The 19,452-nt window shown below is 39.8% G+C and overlaps 1 protein-coding gene across 1 annotated transcript; it reads left to right on the forward strand.

Moving 5' to 3' along the window:
- The first annotated feature begins 1,191 nt into the window (after nucleotides 1-1,191).
- On the forward strand, nucleotides 1,192-17,559 carry Pits (Protein interacting with Ttk69 and Sin3A). Its single transcript, XM_017149839.3, has 4 exons — nucleotides 1,192-2,773; nucleotides 12,611-12,700; nucleotides 13,205-13,833; nucleotides 14,406-17,559. Exons 1-4 carry the CDS (start codon nucleotides 1,768-1,770, stop codon nucleotides 14,544-14,546), a joined length of 1,866 nt encoding a protein of 621 aa, XP_017005328.2. The 5' UTR covers nucleotides 1,192-1,767; the 3' UTR covers nucleotides 14,547-17,559.
- Nucleotides 17,560-19,452: the final 1,893 nt, after the last annotated feature.

The raw sequence follows: 19,452 nt of genomic DNA on the forward strand, positions 1-19,452 counted from the left end.
CTTGATTTTAATCTTAAATATTTTTTTTGTTAATAAAAAGTGCAAATTGGAAAAAAAAAAAAATAAAAAAAACTGAAGACGTTTATTTTTTGTGGGTCGAATTTTATGCCGAACCTATCTTAATTAAAATATTTCTCAAAAAGGAAATATTGAAAATCATTTTTTAGAACCGTTTTTGAAGGAAAATTGAAAAGCCACGTACAGTTGTGCCTGCAAGGGGACTGAACAGATGGCCAGGACTGTGGGCGGTGGGAGAAAAGTGGGTGGCGAAGGGGAAAGACCCCGTTACGAGCTCGTGTGTATCTGTATCTGGTTGCTCCTTTTCCGCATTGCTCCTTTTTGCAGGATATACGCACAGAAATGGCATTTGTCCCAGACCATGGTCGGGAAATCGATGCAGGCCAACAGCCCAGGACAATACGAACACACCGAAAGATCTGTATGTGTGTATACATCCTTGCAGTTCTCGGTCCTGCGCACTCCTTTCCAAAATCCTTTCCATTTTCTTTTTTTTTCTAGGAAACGGGCGACTTTGCAGAGCGCCAGCTTTTAATTTCATTAACAGTTACAGAGCTCTGCTAAGTCAGCTGTTCCAGATTCAAGGTCTACATTTCTGTATCCTATGTACAATCGGGGTATGTATCTACAAAAATATATACAGATGCATATATAGGATGTGTATCCAGGCAGGACACGAACCTTACATGGTATACTTACTGACGAACTTTGCCACCCACACTTTTTGGTGGGCGGACATCGTCACTAGATTTTTTCCTTGATTATGACGTGCAGGCACGTACGCAAGCAGGGACGTAGCAAAACGGGAGGAAGGGGGGAATGTATCCCCAAATATGTAATATTTATAAAATATATATGCAACTATATATATAAAGAGGTCCAATATGAAAACGTTTGTTTTATAATTATCGCAATTCAAGTCAAAACACATGTATTACAGGGATGTACATTAAATCAGAAATTAAAAAAAAGTTTTAACTTTGAAATTGCAATGGTTTTCAAGGGGTCGAGTCCAGGCTGAGGGCATAGCAAACGTTACAACCGGTTCGAGTCCGTGATATGCCTGCAGCGTTCGGTATTTATTTGGTATTTCCAGCTTACCAGGACGGATTTTTTAGTGCATTTCAGCCGGCTGCCAAGTATATTTGCACATCGCCGCCAAGGTCACTCTATCAGCGAGTTTTGTGGCGTCCGGTTGATTTTTCCGTTATTCGCTGCGTCGCTGCGTTCTCCTCGTTCGTTTTGTTCCTCCACGTTTTTGGCGTCGTCGTACGTTTACGTGTCCCGCTCTCCATCTCTCTCTCTCCCTCTCTCTCGCTTGCGCGCGGACTCTCGCGCGAAGTGTGTGTGTGTGGTGTGTGTATTGGTGTGTTGAGCAGCGCAGCGCAATAGAAAACATTAGTGAATTTTTTTCGGGTGAACGGCGCGCTGTGAAAAATGCGTGCGTGTGTGTGTGCGTGTGCGAAAATCAATATGAAAACATGAATAACAAAAGCTAATAAAAAAGGAAACACACACGGCACAGGCACAGAAAATCGAGAGAAAAGGCGAAAAGAATAAGAACAAACAGTTGGCGTTGGCGTTGGCGTTGGCCCCACCATCCATTCCCATTCCAATTCCAGCGAGTGAGGAGAAGGAGATATTTCCAGCATAGCCGAGATTCCAAATCCGATTCCAGCAAGTTGCAGGTTCCAGGTTCCAGTTTCCAGCCTTCCAGGTTCCCGTACCCCGCACAGTCACAGCCACACGATGTCGCTGCAAACGAAAAGGCAGCACTGCTACTTGTGCGACCTGCCCCGCATGCCCTGGGCGATGATCAACGACTTCTCGGAGGCAGTGTGCCGCGGCTGCGTCAATTACGAGGGCGCCGATCGCATCGAGGCGGTGCTGGACGCCGCCCGCCAAATGAAGCGTCTCCATCCCGCCAGCAAACAGCAGCGTTCGCACGAGAACGGCGAAGTCTCCGCTGCCGCCGCCGCAGCGGCCGTCCTCCAGCAGCAGCAGCAGCAGCAACAACAGTTACAAGTGGGCCCCGTTCCGGGACCAGGACCCGGTTCCCATCGCAGTGGCGGGGGCGGCGGGGGTAATCCCCCCGGAGGCGGCGGTCCAGGACCATCGGTCACTGGCGGACCGCTCGGCTCGCTGGGCAACGCGGTGGCCGTCGCTGCCGCCGCCGCCGCTGCCGTTCATCACCACCATCCGATGCCCTACCAAATGCCCGTGCCGCGCATCGGTCCGCCCCTCGACTATCCCGTCAAGCTGGAGGACGCACCCGGCGGCGGCGTGCGACCCGTTCGCATCTCCCACATGACGCCCCATCACCTGCCGCCGAATGCAACGCGCGGCGGCGGAGGCGGAGGCGGCGGACCTGGAAGCGGCGTGCCCACGGCGGGCAGCGGTGGTCCGGGCAGCAATCTACCGCCCGCCCTGTCCGTCAACCTTAAGCGACCGCCCAGCGAGGACGTCGACGTGGATGTCAGCCAGCAGCAGCAGCAGCAACAGCAGTCGGCCCATGGCCTGCCGCCAGATGGCGCTGGCGCCTCGGCCGTTGTGGGCGGCGGCGGCGGTGGGCCGCCCGGCATCAAGCGCAGCGCCATGGACGATCCAACGGGCGGAGGCGGCCGACCGCCGTTGACGCGAGGCGAATCCCTGCCCGCAGCGGTCAGCTATGTGCCCGAGCGGCAGCTGAGCGGTCTGAGGGATAAACAACAGCCCGTGAGAGCGCCCAGTTTTGATGCCTCGACCTTCAAAGCAGGTGAGCTGGGGATTACAGCCTAAGAAACTAATCATCAGAAAAGAGAAGTCTTCAAGAGATCAAGAAAAAGTTTTCAAACACTTCAATTTAACATTAAACCATGTATTATTGACGTTCCATAGTGTCATATATGATACATCGCATTGGACTTTAGTATTCTAATTCGTTTTTGCTTGGAAACTACCAAAAAGTCCAAATCCTTATCAGCTTGAGATGAATAATCATCACTTACAGTAGGCATTCCATAGAAATGACTCTCGTAGAGGTAAAGAAACCAGAAAAGTAAAGACATAGTTACAATATCCCAGAATGCACTTTCAAGAGGTCAAATAGCTATCATACTACGGTAGAGATTACTTATAATTACTTAAGCAGGCTGGGATAATCCCATATCAATGATTTCTTATCACTTCAAGTAATCGAATCGCCAATGGGAAATACGCGATATGAAATTGAAAATAAAGTGGCAGGGGAGAGAAAGGGGATTATTTCATATCAATAATAGTGAATGGATCAGTGATCAGTCTGGGTGAACCTTTAACTTTGAAGAAAATTAGGTTGTTATCAAAGTACAGTGATCTCTTGAAAAAGGAAAAAGAGTAAATACTAGGAATAATAAAACCGTTGGAAGCCAATAAGATACCCTCAGGTATTCGGTATGTGATATTTGAGTTTATTTAGATCGGCAATGCCAAGAAGAAATTTCAAACAATTAAGCGTAAAGACATTGTATAAACAATGCGTAAGGGGAAATAATTTGTTTGTTTAAAGTTTATTGCTAGAATTCCACTTTAGAATGATAATAACTGCGATATACAGGGAAATGTGTGCTTAGAAGCTGAGCTGATAAATTGTTTAAATGCCAGGTTTCAATTAACTGGCGCCCACTGTATTTGTTTACCGTTTTTCAGCGGCGATCGCGGGAGAGAGAGAGCGCGCGTCTGTCTCGCTCCAGCCTGGATCGATGGGAGGGAGTGGGTGTAAGGGAGGCAGCGATACAGATAAGGCAGGGCAACCAAACTGGCACACATACAGATATAGATATTCAGGCCAGAGTGAAACGGCGTGATTGCCTGCTCCTTATCTCTCCTGGCTGGAAGGCGAGTAAGAAGAAGCGGGAATCTACGAGTGTATTTGTGATAAGAAGCGTTGTGTCGAAGATTAGATAACGCATTTGCTTATCAGCGCGGCCTTATCTCTTCCCTATGTTTATGTATGTATTACAAACACACATACGAAAAGCGTAGAAACGCATTTTGCAACCCTCTGTGAAAAAAAGGGGCTGCCAACCCTTGCCATTAAAAGGCATGCGCACATGCCAATATACAAACATATATGGGGAAAATACATATATGTACAACACGTACATATATACATAGCTACGTGTAGCCAACAGTCACATCCACGTTCGGTTACATGCACGTACGTAACAGTCGTAATGGGGAAAACAAAAAAAAGCGCAAAAAGCACACGAAAAAAGGACGCAGAATGTAATAAAAACAGACGTGCAAAAACCGTCGTTGACGCTGACGTTGTAATGTTCTCGCTCTACCCCTACCCTTCTCCCACGCTCTTTCGCCGTTGCTCTCCTCTTCTTCCCAAAACTGGTTCCATAAACGTCCATATGTATATGTTGGTGTTGGTGTGTGTGTTTTTTCTCGGCTGCGCGCGCAAAACGTCATTAAACTTGTTTTGGTTTTCGCTGCTGCTTCTTCTGCTGTTTCTCCTTAACGCTATGCGATAACAAGTTGCACACACACACACTCTTGCAAACAATCGAACCAGGGTGTAGATAAATTTTAGTTGGTATACGAATTACGGAACGAGCTGCAGTGACAACAACAACGAAAAAGCACTCCAAAAACAAGATGAAAAACAAAAAAAAAACTTTTCGCCCATACCGATGCCGTCATCAAACAGTGGGACAAAAGTATCATTTATGGCTTCGAAAATAATGGCCTATGTAAATTAAATTGTTAGCTCCTATGTATTCCGATAAAACGAACTTCCTTTGTATTTTTAACACGTTTTTGTGTTTGGACTGGACCATATTGCGAAAAACAACGATAAGCATTATTTCATATTTTTGTTGTTCTTATCTAAAATACATATGTATGCTTTATAAAGAGCAAAAAAACCAATATACTGGGGCAATCTCACCACACAGGGGGGTAAAATCACCACACAACTGGGGAAATTTCGTCACCTGAAAAATGTAGGGAGTTTAACGCCTGAAAATATGCTACACTGATCAAGCGTACCATTTTTGTTGACGTCCTATATTTGTTGCTGCTGCTGGTAGTCTGTTCGTTAGCTAGCTTGTCAAATATAAAAATATGTATTTAAAATAGGTGCGAATTTACCCTTAGCGTAGGGTGGCGAAATTTCCCCAGACCGTACTTTTTTAGAAATAATTATTTTTCTTGCGAAATTAGGCGCGAAGTTAAAAATCACTGACGCAGAAATGCACATTATAGCACTGTGTATTATATAAAAAATCGTGTATCTTATTCCTTTTGAATTGTGGCATACAGAAAAAATTTCGTCGAGAACTAAATGTAGCTTTTGAACTGTTAAAACACATTTAATATTATAGCTTAATTATCTTGGCCTTCTGTGCAAAACAAATGCATTGGTTGTGTCTGGCCGTCTTGAAGGACTAAAACAAAAAAATTATATATTTTTACGACTTATGGATTCCGAGATATTGCAGGTGACGAAATTGCCCCTGTGACGAAATTCCCCCACTCTCCCCTATGTATGTACATATGTATATATTTCTGGAATTTCCCACATGACACCCACTGTGCTAATTTCGTTTGTTGTTTTGTATTTACGTTACGCTTCTGCTTCTTCCTTCCTGTGTGTATTCGTTTCATTACCAAAAAAAAAAAAAAATTCGGGTACATACACATGCACATACTTATTGCGTTTGTGTATATATTAAAAATATAACAAACATTTTCTCGGTGTACAGAGGAAAACTTGTACAAATGTATGTATAAAATGGAACGGCAACGTGCGCGCGCCACCCCCTCGCCCTCCCCCACACTCCCACACCCACCACCTTCTTTCGCCCACTTCACACCCCCTTTTCGTTTCGTTTCATTCAGCGCTTCGTGTTGCCGGCTATAAGTGTGTGTGTGCTGGTGTATCTAGTTCGTGTGTATGCATTTACTGACTGACCATTCCAATGCGTTCGCCAGGAATTCGTTCGTGCCTTCCCTTTGGCGGGAGGAGAGCGGCGTGCAGCTCCTTCTCCCTCTCTCCTGCTCTCATAATTATACATTGCGTGCTCAGTGCAGCTGCAGTTGCAGCAAGTGCAAGGGAGATGGCTAGCTGGGAGTGCATGGCCGCTGTTAACCGTTAAAACACGTGAAACAGCGAAGTCGCTGCCGGTGATTAGACACAGCTGCGATCACAAAAAAATATCAATATTCTATTTTATCTAACAAAAACTTATTTTATAATAGTTTACAAAATAAAATTTTTGTAAAATTCTCTCTTGGTACGCACCTACAAATTAGTGTCTATTTTTTATACCCTTGCAGAGGGTATTATGATTTCAGTCAGAAGTTTGCAACGCAGTGAAGGAGACATTTCCGACCCCATAAAGTATATATATTCTTGACCAGCATCACAAGACGAGTCGATCTAGCCATGTCCGTCTGTCCGTCCGTCTGTCCGTCTGTCCGTCCGTCTGTCCGTCTGTCCGTCCGTTTCTACGCAAACTAGTCTCTCAGTTTTTGAGCTATCGGGATGAAACTTTCCCAAAAGTCTTCTTTCTATTGCAGGTAGTATATATGTCGGAACCAACCGGATCGGACAACTATATCTTATAGCTCCCATAGGAAGGATAAAAAAAAAAAAACGTGAAAAAATTCTAGCTCCGGTGTTTTTTGAAATTTTACCTTCTACTCTTGGGAATATTTTTTTTTATATATTTCTGAATTTCGGTTTTTTTGTTTTTTAAATCGGATCACTATATCATATAGCTGCCATAGAAACGGTCGAAAAATTAAATGGAAATTAATGGGAAAAAAATTATATCTTTGTTGGTTTTTATTACATTCCCTTCTACTCTGGGATATGACTATTTTGAAATATTTCCGAATTTCAATTTTAATTTTTAAAAGATCGAACTACTATATCATATAGCTGTGATAGAAACGATCGAAAAATTAATGTGAAATAATAAGAAATTTAAAATTTTTGCGATTTGTAAATTAATAGAATGATCTGCAAGGGTATATAAGCTTCGGCTTGCCGAAGCTAGCTTCCTTTCTTGTTTTTTAATTGTTTTAAAGTTTTTTAAGTATCTAATTTATTTGACTGCCATTGTAAATACTTAAAGATGTTTTTTTTTGTCGCTAATGCTCGAAAATGAAACCACATTTTTTATTGCTTGCCAAGCTATTTTCTCTACAATATAAATATTTTAATATTTATAACCGGGTTCTTGCACATCCGACCTTGTTGATATGTATTTATGTACCCATGCATTTATTTGCATACATGTGCATATCTTTAACCAAATTATTTGATATTTTAATAATAGTTATGCAATCAGATATCGTTTTCTCATTTCCACATTTGGGTATTTCATAGATTCATTCTGTAAGGGTATTTTAACCTTTCCTTGCACTTCTTATTTGCCATTTGCCATGCGAGAGCGTCAATAGGTTTGCGACTTGGTCTGTGGGAAGATAAGCGATTAACTTATCGACGTAGATTGCACCATCAACACCATATCTTATCATATCTGAGGGACCCGACCATGTGGTTAATTGATAAGCCAAACAACTGCTCGATAAGGAGCTAAGCCCCAAAACATGAGACCCACAGAACAAATAGAAGGAAAGAGCAGCGGCCTAAGTATTGTCGGTAGAAAGCCTGATATGATATGCAATCGCCGGTTTCTGATAACTAATCGAATATTGATGGATAGATGCCGGAATTGTATTATCAACGCCAACCTTATCAACAGTTGGGGGAAATTTATTCTACATTTCATGATAATGATTTTGGGGTTTTCTCAGTTTTGTGTTTTAGGTTTATAGGTTTTTTCGACTAAAATAGCTCAATAGTTTTTTGAAGTTATTTTGAAATGACTAAAATTTAAAATTTGTAGAAAACTGTTAATAGTGTTTTTCGAATAATTATATCAGTATCATCAGCAATGTTCCTGAGAATGCATAGACATAAAAACCAATCTGCAAAGACTTTTAATGGACACTTTATGTACATTGTAGAAACCCAAGTTTAACTTGAAAGAACTTTATTTTTTTAACTTTTGCTTTTTTAATGTGTGTAAGCCCTACAGTTTCTTGATCTCGTCAGTGAGATCATTCCGATTTTTATGACTGTGCTGATAAGCTCTTTTTTCCGCCCGAAAGCCGACGTGGAGATAAGCAAATCACAATCTAGATGGATTCCGGGGGAAAGTACGAGAGTTACGAGTACGAGTACAGGGTACACAATAAACCGCTTCTTTTCCATTCGAAATTCCTTTTCACTTCCATTCCACTTTCGTTTGCTCTTGGCCGACGCTCTTTATACTGTATACACACAGCTGTTTTGTTTATCTTATCTAATTGTTAAGTGGACTGTTCGATGCGATGTCGTTTGTCCACCGGGGTCCTCAGCCTATCTTATCAACTCCCAGCCACGGCCAACTTTGACTGATAGCGCCGCATTGTACCGGGTCGTTTTAATTTTTTCGTCGCTCGACTTATTTGAGTGGTGCTGTGCTTTGTTGTGTTGTTGTGTGGTGCACCCTGTAACACATTTGTTTATTTTTCATTAGATCTTCGGCCAGTTGTTAAAGTTTTCTGTTTTCTACATTAAATAAACACAAACAAACGATTGCTGGCCTGTTGCCCTTTGAAGATGTGCTTGCGGAAATCAATCGATGGAGATATTGGATCCACTTAAAAGTCTTCCCACTTGGGGAATATTCAATTTTATTATATCGCTGAATAACTTATAGCATTGGCCGTTATAAGTTTTGATCCTATTTTTGGAGAAGAGGAATAAAGTAGTTTTTTTTTCTAATATCCAATTGGCATTCTTTAATTTTATAAAAGTTGTCCTAGTTCTAAAACTTTGTAATAGTCCAAGAACCTATTTTCTATGTAACATCTACAATAAACATCTTTATTGCTTGTATGTAATGTACCAACTTTTCACAGCTTTACTACAAGTCACATGGTTTGATATCTTCAAGAAACATTTTACAGATAAGGCCTATTATCAACGCATCATTATGGCTTACTTATTGGGTTATTAAGAATTTGTAGTCTTATCAATTAAGGTGAAATACTTATTATCGTTTTGGAGTTTGTCATTAGCGCGCAGCTTTGATAAGCCATAAAGAACTTGTTGAAAATATAACGAGAGTGCCTCAACACATTTAATAAACTATATAACTAGCTGAGGTACAGTTTTTTTTGTTTGCTATCAAATCCAATGATTTCCTTTGAAGTAAATAAAATTTGTTATAATCAAAACGAGAAATGTTAACAATCTCCGGATACAGCGATAATTTTGATTCCGCACAAATTCCTGAGGTTCGAGTTTCGATTAATTCGCCAGCAATTCCTTTCCTTTCCCCAGGGAATCTCGTATCAATATCCGGAAGAATATGTAGTTTCTAGGGTTGCGAAAATAGGAAAGGCGTGAGAGGGCGTGGCCGCCCATTGGGTGTGGTGTGCTGTGGTGTGGAGGTGCGATTCGTTTTCATTCATTCGAAGGCGAATGAATAGTTTCTATTCCACATATAAACACACCGTACACAATATGGTTTCTTTTCTCATATACAACATTGTATAAATATTTATTGTTTGTATTTCTCGCCCCGGTTCTCTCTGGCTCATGACTGAATATCTGTAATAAATTGTCAAGTGATTCATTCTAGCAAAGTAGTGCGAAAAAAAACGTGGAATATCGAGAAATATTCCATAGCCAGGCAAAATGTGCTGAACGGCGGAAAACGTAAACTAATCTATAAATAGTTTCATATTCGATACTAAGAACGGAGATCGCGCAAATTTGTTTGTTTTCAGCTCTGATTGTATGAAAAACAAATAAACAGTGGGGTACATTTGTATATGCACTAAAGCACTAGCACTACGTGTATATGAACATACCTACATACAAACATATGTATGCGTTAATAAAAAGTCGTTTCAAAAATAGATTGCAACGAAGTTGCAGTCAAGTGAAGTTCGAATCGAATGTAGCAAACTGAAACTGATTACAGTGGTTCCTTGGAATTAGAATGCGAACTGAACACTGCTGAAAAAACTTAACGGTCTAGAACGAAATTACGTTGCTTTATGGGTATTTCACTTAAAAAGTTTATTGCTCTCCGTACTAATGTGAAATATAGCCATAATTTATAGATGTTGTAATCAATCTAAATACGAAATGATATGAACGGTTTTAAATTCTAAAATTTAATCGAAATTGGTTAGGTTATAAAATCCAATATGGATTCAATTCAATGTCATACTTTTTTTTCGGTGCACCACTTTTTTCTTCATGAATGTAAAATGCATTTTGTCCACTGTGCGTGGTACTTGCAACTGTATGTGGCAGGCTTGCTGTCTCGCTCTGGCGCTCGCTATCTCCGCATTCTTCTCAATGGGCCACGCACATGCAACTGTGCAACTGCAGCGGTGCGAAAGGGACGCAGGATGGGGGAGGAGAGCGAGTGCGAGTGCGCAAGAGAGAGGGAGCGAGAATAGGCTTTCGCTTTGGCATTTATTGCTGTTGTTCTGCAGCTCTTGCATGCAAAATATAAACAAATGCTATAAATACACACGCACACGTACTTTTTATGTGTACGTGTTGGGGCCACACAACATGCACGACTTCTTCTTCTTCTCGATTTTCGCCTCCTTCTGTACCACCTCCTACTTGCCATTTTCTTCTTCTTCGTCTCCTCCCTTTCCTGCCAATTTAGTCAGCGCAAGCAATTTAGCAAAAGCAAAAGCAAAGAAGCAACAGTTTATCAAATAAATAAACATAACAGCACACTGCCCGCAGATGTGCGAGCTTAATTTCGTATGCAGCCCACTGTGCGCCGCCGGCAAACTGACAAGCGTCGACATTTGAGCAATGTGCCATCGTCGGTTGGGCATACAAATTAAATACGTTTTTCCATTCGCTTGTTGTGTATCTGCTTCTGTCCGGCTATTTGTTTTTTTTTTGCCTTTTTTTATTTTCAATATCAAGCAGCTACGCGTGCGCGTGCACTGCATACGAAAAGAAAGAATTAAAATATAATGGTGTATGTATGTATGTATGTGCACAAAGCCAACAAGTTAACAGCGCAATAACAGCGCCCTAACAGCGAGCGAAAATAAAACACGAACGAGAATGAGAAGAAGAAGCAGCAGCTCAGTCAAAACAAATCGGCAAATGTATTTGTGTGTGTCTGGTGTACATACACATTATTGCATGCTGGCATGCAAAAAAATAACAAAACGAGATGGAGAAACCGGCTGCATCTTGCCTCTCGCTCGCTCCCGCACTCGGCGTATCTCTTCGTGACGTATGCGCAGCAGCGGCAGAACTCGAACTCGTTTCGTTTCATTCCATTCATTTCGTGATTCTGGCACTTTGCCAACAAGAAAGCGAATAAGCAGAAACGACGACGACGACGAAGAAACGGTGAAACACACGAGCAACAAAAACAAAAGAGAAAAAAAAACAGCTGTGAGCGCTGCACAGTGGAACAAGAATGACACGCAATCGTATCGTGCCGCTGTGACGTCACACTCGATGGCTCGCCGGTGAATGAAACTTGTTGTTGTTGTTTTGGGTTTCGCTTTTGTTGTTGCTGAGCCGGCGATGCCAAGTAATAAATGAATGTACATGTACATATAAACAAATATAAGTACATGTCTAAATATGTATGTACATTGTACATACACAACAATAAATATAAAAACATGTTTCGTGCCAAGTTCTAAAATTACACAGACGAAAGAGCCGCAGCAACAACAACAAAAACATAATACAAATTTCATTTGCAATGAACTAAGGAGAAGAAGAAACATGTGAATGTGATTAACTTTTGGTTGGTTTATTCGCATAAAAAAATCGAAAGCAGAAGTTGAATGAAAACGGTTTTGTTCTTTGTCGAATACTTCAAAATATTGACAGTGGGATTAAAAATTATAGATAACATATAACATTTTAAAAATAATATGCCAGTAATGTTATGTTTAAAAAATTAATTTTTAACTGTTTTTTAAAGATACAAATTAACAAGAAAAATTATTTCGGTGATAAATTAAAACGAAAAAAATTATGTAATGCCAATATAAATCAATTTTCTTTTGCTTTCCATCGATATTTTAACTATATAAACATTACTAATTTTGAATGTATTGGGGGTCGGTTTCGCCACACCCTCTTCAGTGTTTGTCAACGCCAATTATGCATAATTTAGTATGAATAATAGGATGAGCTCTTAAATTATAGGCTGCTGGCAGTGATTTCGATTTCGTTAGCCATGACTATATGTGGGTGTGTCGCCAAACTTATGTACGCCAGTGTATTATCTTTTAACAAAGTGAGGCCAAGGCCCATTGTACATTGCACTTGACTCACGAGATCACGAACTTTAGTTGGGGAACCATTAAATTACGATCTAATGTGAGGATCAATGCTACTTTTATTTACAACTTGAGACCATTTGGTTTGGGGTAATTTGTGATTATTATCTAAAAACCAAATTTAAAATAAATTAAAAAAAATAACTTTTTATTTAAATATTAAATTATAATTTTATTCCTAATCCGATTCCAAACCATCTTCAAATTGCAGAGCACATGTCCCCGGCCAGTCGACGCAATGGATCGAGCCCGCCCTCGGGACCGCTGCCCCCGCGCAGCGTACACTCGCCGAACAGCTCGGGTTAGTTTATATTTTATTTTAAAATTAATAATTTTTTTGTTTCTTTACACTTAAAAAAAGTTGAATAATACTTAATTTCTTATTCAGTTTCACAAACATTAGCTTACAAACATTGGAAATGTTTCTTTTTACTTGTTGGTGATAAGAATATAAATATTTTTATTTAATATATTAAAATAATAATAAATATTTTATCATTACTAGTTTTATACATCATAATAAAATAACAATAACTAGCATATTATGATGTCATAAAATCAAACAGTAGTTATATTGTTTATATAACTTTGTTATTTTAATATATATATATTTTTTTTAATGTACACTTATTAAAAATACAAATATTTTTTGCTACATAAGTTTTGCAATTTTAATCGTTTTATTGGCATTACATAGTATCAAAGTTTATTTATATTATATTACGATACGTTTTTCGGGTTTTCCCCAAATCCATGATGATTGCAAACATTAAAACAACTGAATTCGCTCACCCATTCCTTTCAGGTTCCTCGTCGGGACGTCGTTCATCCGGATCCCGTCACGTGTCCAGCACCACCGTCACCAGCTCCGAGGTGGGCGGCTCGAATCCGGGCCAGGCGGTGGTGGCCGGCGGCCTTGGAGGCGGTGGTGGAGGAGGACCCGGCTCCAATGCCGCCAGCGGACCCCTGAGCGGGCCGAACGGCGGCAGTGGACAGCTAAGCTGCAGCAGCGGCGGACCGGGCGGCAGCGCCAGCTCCGGAGGCAATGGAGCCTTAGGTCCCGCCTCGATGGCACCCAATTCGGTGGCCGGCGATGGGAGTCCAGCAGGCGGCAGCGGACCATCCGGCAGCAATGGCAGCGGCGGAGCCGTGAATCCCGGTCCCGGCAGCAGTGGCAGTCAAGGCGGCGGAGGCGGCACACCGCTGGCCAGCGGCGGCGGATCGGCGGGCAGCGGCGGTCTAGGCGGAGCTCCTGGCAGCAGTGCCGCCTCGAATTCGGCAGCGGCAGCAGCTGCGGCGGCTGCCCAGAATGCCACGCTCAAGTGCACCCTGTGCCAGGAGCGTTTGGAGGACACGCACTTCGTGCAATGCCCCTCCGTGAACCACCACAAGTTCTGCTTTCCCTGCAGTCGCGAGAGCATCAAACGACAGAATGTGAGTTGGGCGAAGGATGACCACAATTTCCGCTGCAACATATTTCTCCAACATCTCTTGTTTTGGCTTCCTTTTTTGAACTTAACATCATTTTGTATAGGGCTTATTTCAATAGAAGTTTCATTTTATTAAAAAAATGTTGGCCCATTTGTAAGTTAATTTTTTGTAAAATGGGTAAAATTTTTTATATATCCAAAGTTGAAAAAGAAAATATTTTTTGGTTGCAATACTAAAGTTACTTATAAAATCAAAAAATAATTCATTTTATATTAAAAGTAAGCCATTTGAAATACCTAGTATTCCCAAATTTGTATGCCTTTAAAGTAGAGCTTGAAAAAAATCGATATTTTTCCAGCTCTTCTTTTAAGGTAATTAACTTGGATATTATTTTATTTTTGGTATTTAAATTCTGCTCCTATTTCTTATAATACGTTTATAATATGTTTTCTAAAAGATAAAGAAACATACTTTTAGTTAAGAAAATAGTTTCAGGCTGGAAATATATGTTGTAGTCGACTTGTTGAACCCCAGTGAAACCTTTACTCATTGCTAACTCGTTTTTCTATCGACAGGGCCTGGGCAACGAGGTGTACTGTCCCAGCGGCGATCGCTGTCCGCTAGCCAACTCGGTGATTCCGTGGGCCTTCATGCAGGGCGAGATCACCACCATTCTGGGCGAGGAGGTCAAGGTGAAGAAGGAGCGCGAGTCTTAATGTCCATTTTACTGTAAGAAGCTGCGCAGGGCTTTGGAGCGTTTTTGAGAGGCGAAAGGCGAAAACTCCCCGGATAATATAATATAATATAATATCTGGCATCCAACGCTCGACACTACTCTCTGTTGAGTCACTGGAGCAACGGATTTTTTTTGGCCACGGCGGCGGCATCTTAGCAGCAGCAGACATGAATATAACAATGCTCTGTCTTTTGTCCATGACGACCGACCAAACAACAACAACAGCAACAGCAAGAGAAAACCACAATTTTGTAGGCGTAAGCAACAAAAACAAACTAAATATGAAATCACTTAAATGAAAAATGCAATTTGTTACCAGCAAAAAGAGTTTAACACCAAAACGCTCGCAAATGAGAGATGAAAATGTAAGCGAAAGCGTTGAAACACATTTTTGTAGTTGGAGAATTTGTCCAAAAACACCAACCAACCAACACGAAACTTCTACAAAAATTGCATACGTAGCCAAGTGAGAAAGTGAAAGATTTTCGAACCGAAAAAGAGGGAGAAACTTGAAATATTTCTTAATAACAAAAGCAGTAAACTAAAATCAACCTAATTGTAGAATGCAGAAGCAAGCGGCAGATCACAAAGGAATATACACTTGCTGGCATTAGATATAAAATCCTTTTTTTTAATACGATTATACATAAAAACCTATATATTATACGATAAATATTAATTCTGTTATGTAGGCGAGCGATTATTTCATAAGTTACATTTAGTTTGTACTAATTAATTAATTTATTTCTATACATGTTGCCTAATTTACAATCTACATTTTACCCTCCTTCCCTCACATTTTTACGTCTTACGTTTTTTTTTTAAATATTATTTTTATTTTTATAAATACCTTTTATTCTTTTTTTTTTTTTGTAATTTTAACTAATTTAAAAGAACTTAATGAAAAAAGCGAATGGAAAAGAAAGAGAGAAAAACAGTTATTATGCTAAAGAATTGTACATACGTATGCATACCACATAATCGGAATATAAATATATACATATATTTAATAATATAGAAATATATTTGATGTTGAACACAAAATTGGCGGCAAAAAAAGAAACTGGCCACTGGCAACACTCCAAAAAAACTCGGAGTTGCAGTGGAATTTTAAACAGACTTTTAAACCACAGCGAATCCCATTCGCTCACTGAAAATTTTAGCAATATTTTTTGTGTTTTTGAACGAGGGAGCACAAGCTCATAGTCAAATGGGCGACACTCCGCTTGGGTATCAGATTGGCAAATGTTTTTTAGCTATATATATTTAGGGTGCATATATAGCCGATGTCGCTGGGCAAGAACTGCTGAAAGGCTGAAACAAAAACATGAAACACACACCGGACCAACCAATCGACAAAAAAGCACAACAAATCTCGATATCGGTTTGAAAATTTGCCAGCAATACATCTTTTTGCAAGCGTCCAAAATCGACGCGATTTGGGACTGCCAATTGTCCTTTTTGCAGTTCCCAACTCAAAACTAATTTATAAATACGGTCTCCCAAAGGGTTTTTACTAGGCACGAAAGGAAATCCGAATGGAGGGCGAGTATTAAAATAAAGGGGGATTAAGTCAAGCGAATCAGTCATCAAATACAATTTATGTATGCAAAAAAAAGGAAAATACAACACATATATTCAAATAGAGGCACATTGAGCCAGGCGTAAATCTTGCTATTTACTTGGACGTTTAAAAGTTCGATAAATGAATCTCGTAGATTTTATTTAAATCTATTCAACGTAATTATTTCATTGGTTGTAGTTCCCAAACATATTCCTTACCATTCAGTAGAACAATTAAATCTGTATTTGCTTTTAAAGAATTCGATTTTCTGATCAGAAAACAATTGGTAAATGCTATCGATAGCAAAATTTTCGATTGGCGATAATCGATGGCACAAAGATTGCACAAAAACGAAAGAAGCGGGAAAGTAAGTGAAAACGTGAACCAACTGAATTTGCCATTATTTCTTAAATAGATCGTTCCTATTCCTCAATCCTTTAATCCTACACTTTTTGATTTCCCTTCGACCGGCAGAGCAGTTGCAAGAAAAGCAAAAAATAAAGAATAAAAACACATTTTGTGATATAGCCTAGCGAGAACAACAACAAGAAGAGCATGAAATCCTGGAAATCGGAATTACGATATACGAAAATGGGAAATGCATGAAAAGCAAAGAAAAACTAAGAAAACTTTAAACAGGCTCAGCACTTCGGCCAACCAGAAAACGATCTCACTTTCTAAAAAAATGAGGTTCGTAATTGAAAAATAAAAAGAAAAAAAGAAAAGAGAAGAGAAGAGAAAAAAAAAAACGAAAAACAATTTATAATGAAATCATACAATAGGCCAATACCAACGTTTTAGCAATCTAAGTCTAAGAAGGAAACTAATCGAAATTTTCTTTACAACAAAACTAAACTAAAACTAAATAATAACTAACGTTTGTAAACCTTGTGCGTGTGTGTGTAATACAGTAGTGCTATCTAAATATAATACAGATCAGATATCGCATTATGCATCAACCTTATATAAGTACGAGTACATACATATTAAAACAAAACCCAAAAAAAAGGAAAATGCAAATGAAAAGAAACGAAAAGAAGAGGAATATAAACTATATTTGTGTGTTTGATGTCAGTCAACTAAATGTTAAAGTCAACTAACGATCACGTAATTGTATTGCATAGCCTATAACATTTTTTGAACGAAGCAAACCAAGTCGATTCGATTTAGCATGAGTATCAACTTTATACTACATATACACTTAACGACTAACGATAGACACACATGTGGTATGTGCGTACAACTAAGAGGCGATGCGTAAGCGGATGAAGCAGCCACGAAAACGAATACGAATACCGAGTCGGAAGCGGAAACGGAAGTGGAAGCGGAAGCTGGCAACGATTAATTGATTGATTAATTAATTGATTGGATACTTTGATGACGGGCAAAACAATTAAAAATACTATACAAAATCGAAAGATCCGTGGAAGTGTTTTTTTTGTGGTTTTATTTACTTGGGGGACAGGAAATATACACTTGTGCTGATGTATTTTGGGCAGAACAATTGTATTTACCTTTCGAAAACATAACGGAGGGAAAAGTATTGCCTACTTATTAGATGCTCCTCAGCAATCTCAACAATTTTGGGTTTTGGTTTCATTAGATTAACCAATCTGTTGATGCTTGAGCCACAAACATTCTAAATTGCCTGAAATATATATTAGATTTTGTTCACAAGGAAAGCCAACATTGCGTATGAGTTATATTTATGGTAAATTCGATAACATTACTCATACGACCCGTATGCACTATGGTGCAAAAGAAGGTCCGAATACGGAATGTCATTTCTCGTTGAGCTCCATAAAAAAAAATCCCAGTCGATTGCCATTTAAATCTGGACATTTTCATTTTTGGCCATTTTTGCAACAAATTACGGTTGAAAAACCGGGAAAAAAGGGTATTTACATACATATATCCGTTAAAGGTCAAGTTAAAGATTGTATTCGTTGTAGCTAACCTTTTGTTATGGGAAGATTAGATTTATATTTTCTTATAGCAACGACAAAAAATCCAATAATTGATAAAGGAAATACAATATTCAAAGCTAAACATTTCGCACTTTCCTTATTTTAATTAAGCTTCTCTTTATTTATATTTATCTTATTTTATGGATAGTTGAGCTTTATTTCGTTGGCATATACCACCAAAGCGCCCTCTATTGGTGGCGCGTCGAAGCGATTTATCGATAAGGCATGCGATATACGTGTCCTTTGGTTGCGAAAAACACACAACAGAGGTCGCTTTGCTGCGCAATTGGCCAGTGAGAGAGCTTCCGTTCTCCGGCTCTTACTCTCTTTTTGGCCCGGCAAGCGATGGCTCCAATGTTTACATTTTAACGACCTGAAATCCCAGCGGCTGAGCCTTCGTTTCGGCTTCGGGTGTGAATCCCTTCATCGGCTGGAGTCCTCGGGTCCTCGGCTCTCAGCTGCTGTGTTGCTGCCTTCACAGCCGCTTCTATTGCCACAGTGGCTCCGTTATTTGTGCGTGCGCGTTGCCAATAAACGGGCAGCGGCCTCTGCTCTCGTGTGATACCAAAAAATGTGGATTCCTGTGGATTCCGATTGATCGTTTATCGTTAACCGTTAGCCAATTAAGCAGTGTGTGTTTTCCAATTTTTAACCGGTATTTGAATTTCGCTTTGGTGTATCGGTGTGTGTGTGTGTGCTGGCCCCAAAATGTAGGCAACAAAAAGTATCAAAACGGTTAAGCAGGCAGCTTCCTCTTGCTTGCTCTCGTTCTCTCTCTATCTCTCTTTCTGTGGATTCCTCTGCAGCGCAATGTGTTTGTGTTATACACAGGACACGGTTACGAATACAGCCGCAAAAGCGCACACCCACATACACGGCCACGGGACTGGATACCGTAACTTGCCTTGCGCCCACGCACGACCACATCCATATCCTAAAGCGGCAAGAGCGCACTCTCTCCAGCTCTCTCTCTTTCTACCGCTATCCCACTTTCTCGCTCTCTGGCCTGCACAGTGGTATATTGGTTTAAATGTTTTAAAAATAACATTTGTGCTACTAATATTTGACGTCTCAAGAGATTTGAAATCATCTCTTAAATCATTTCCATTATATTTACTATAAATCTAATAATCATAATATATATATTTAGTGTGTATATTTAGTGATTTTATGTTTGTTAAAATTAATTTTTTTGTGGACAATTTTAAGTTTTTACAATTTTACATATCCAGAGTTAGTTAAATTATGAACTTATTAAGTTATTAAAATGAGTACATAAAATACAAAATAGTCCTTTAAAGTTTAAAGTTTAATAAAAACGTAAAAGTTGCAAATGAAAAAAGTGAAAATACAGA

Source organism: Drosophila takahashii, chromosome X (genome assembly GCF_030179915.1).
Source record: "Drosophila takahashii strain IR98-3 E-12201 chromosome X, DtakHiC1v2, whole genome shotgun sequence".
Lineage (NCBI taxonomy): Eukaryota > Metazoa > Arthropoda > Insecta > Diptera > Drosophilidae > Drosophila > Drosophila takahashii.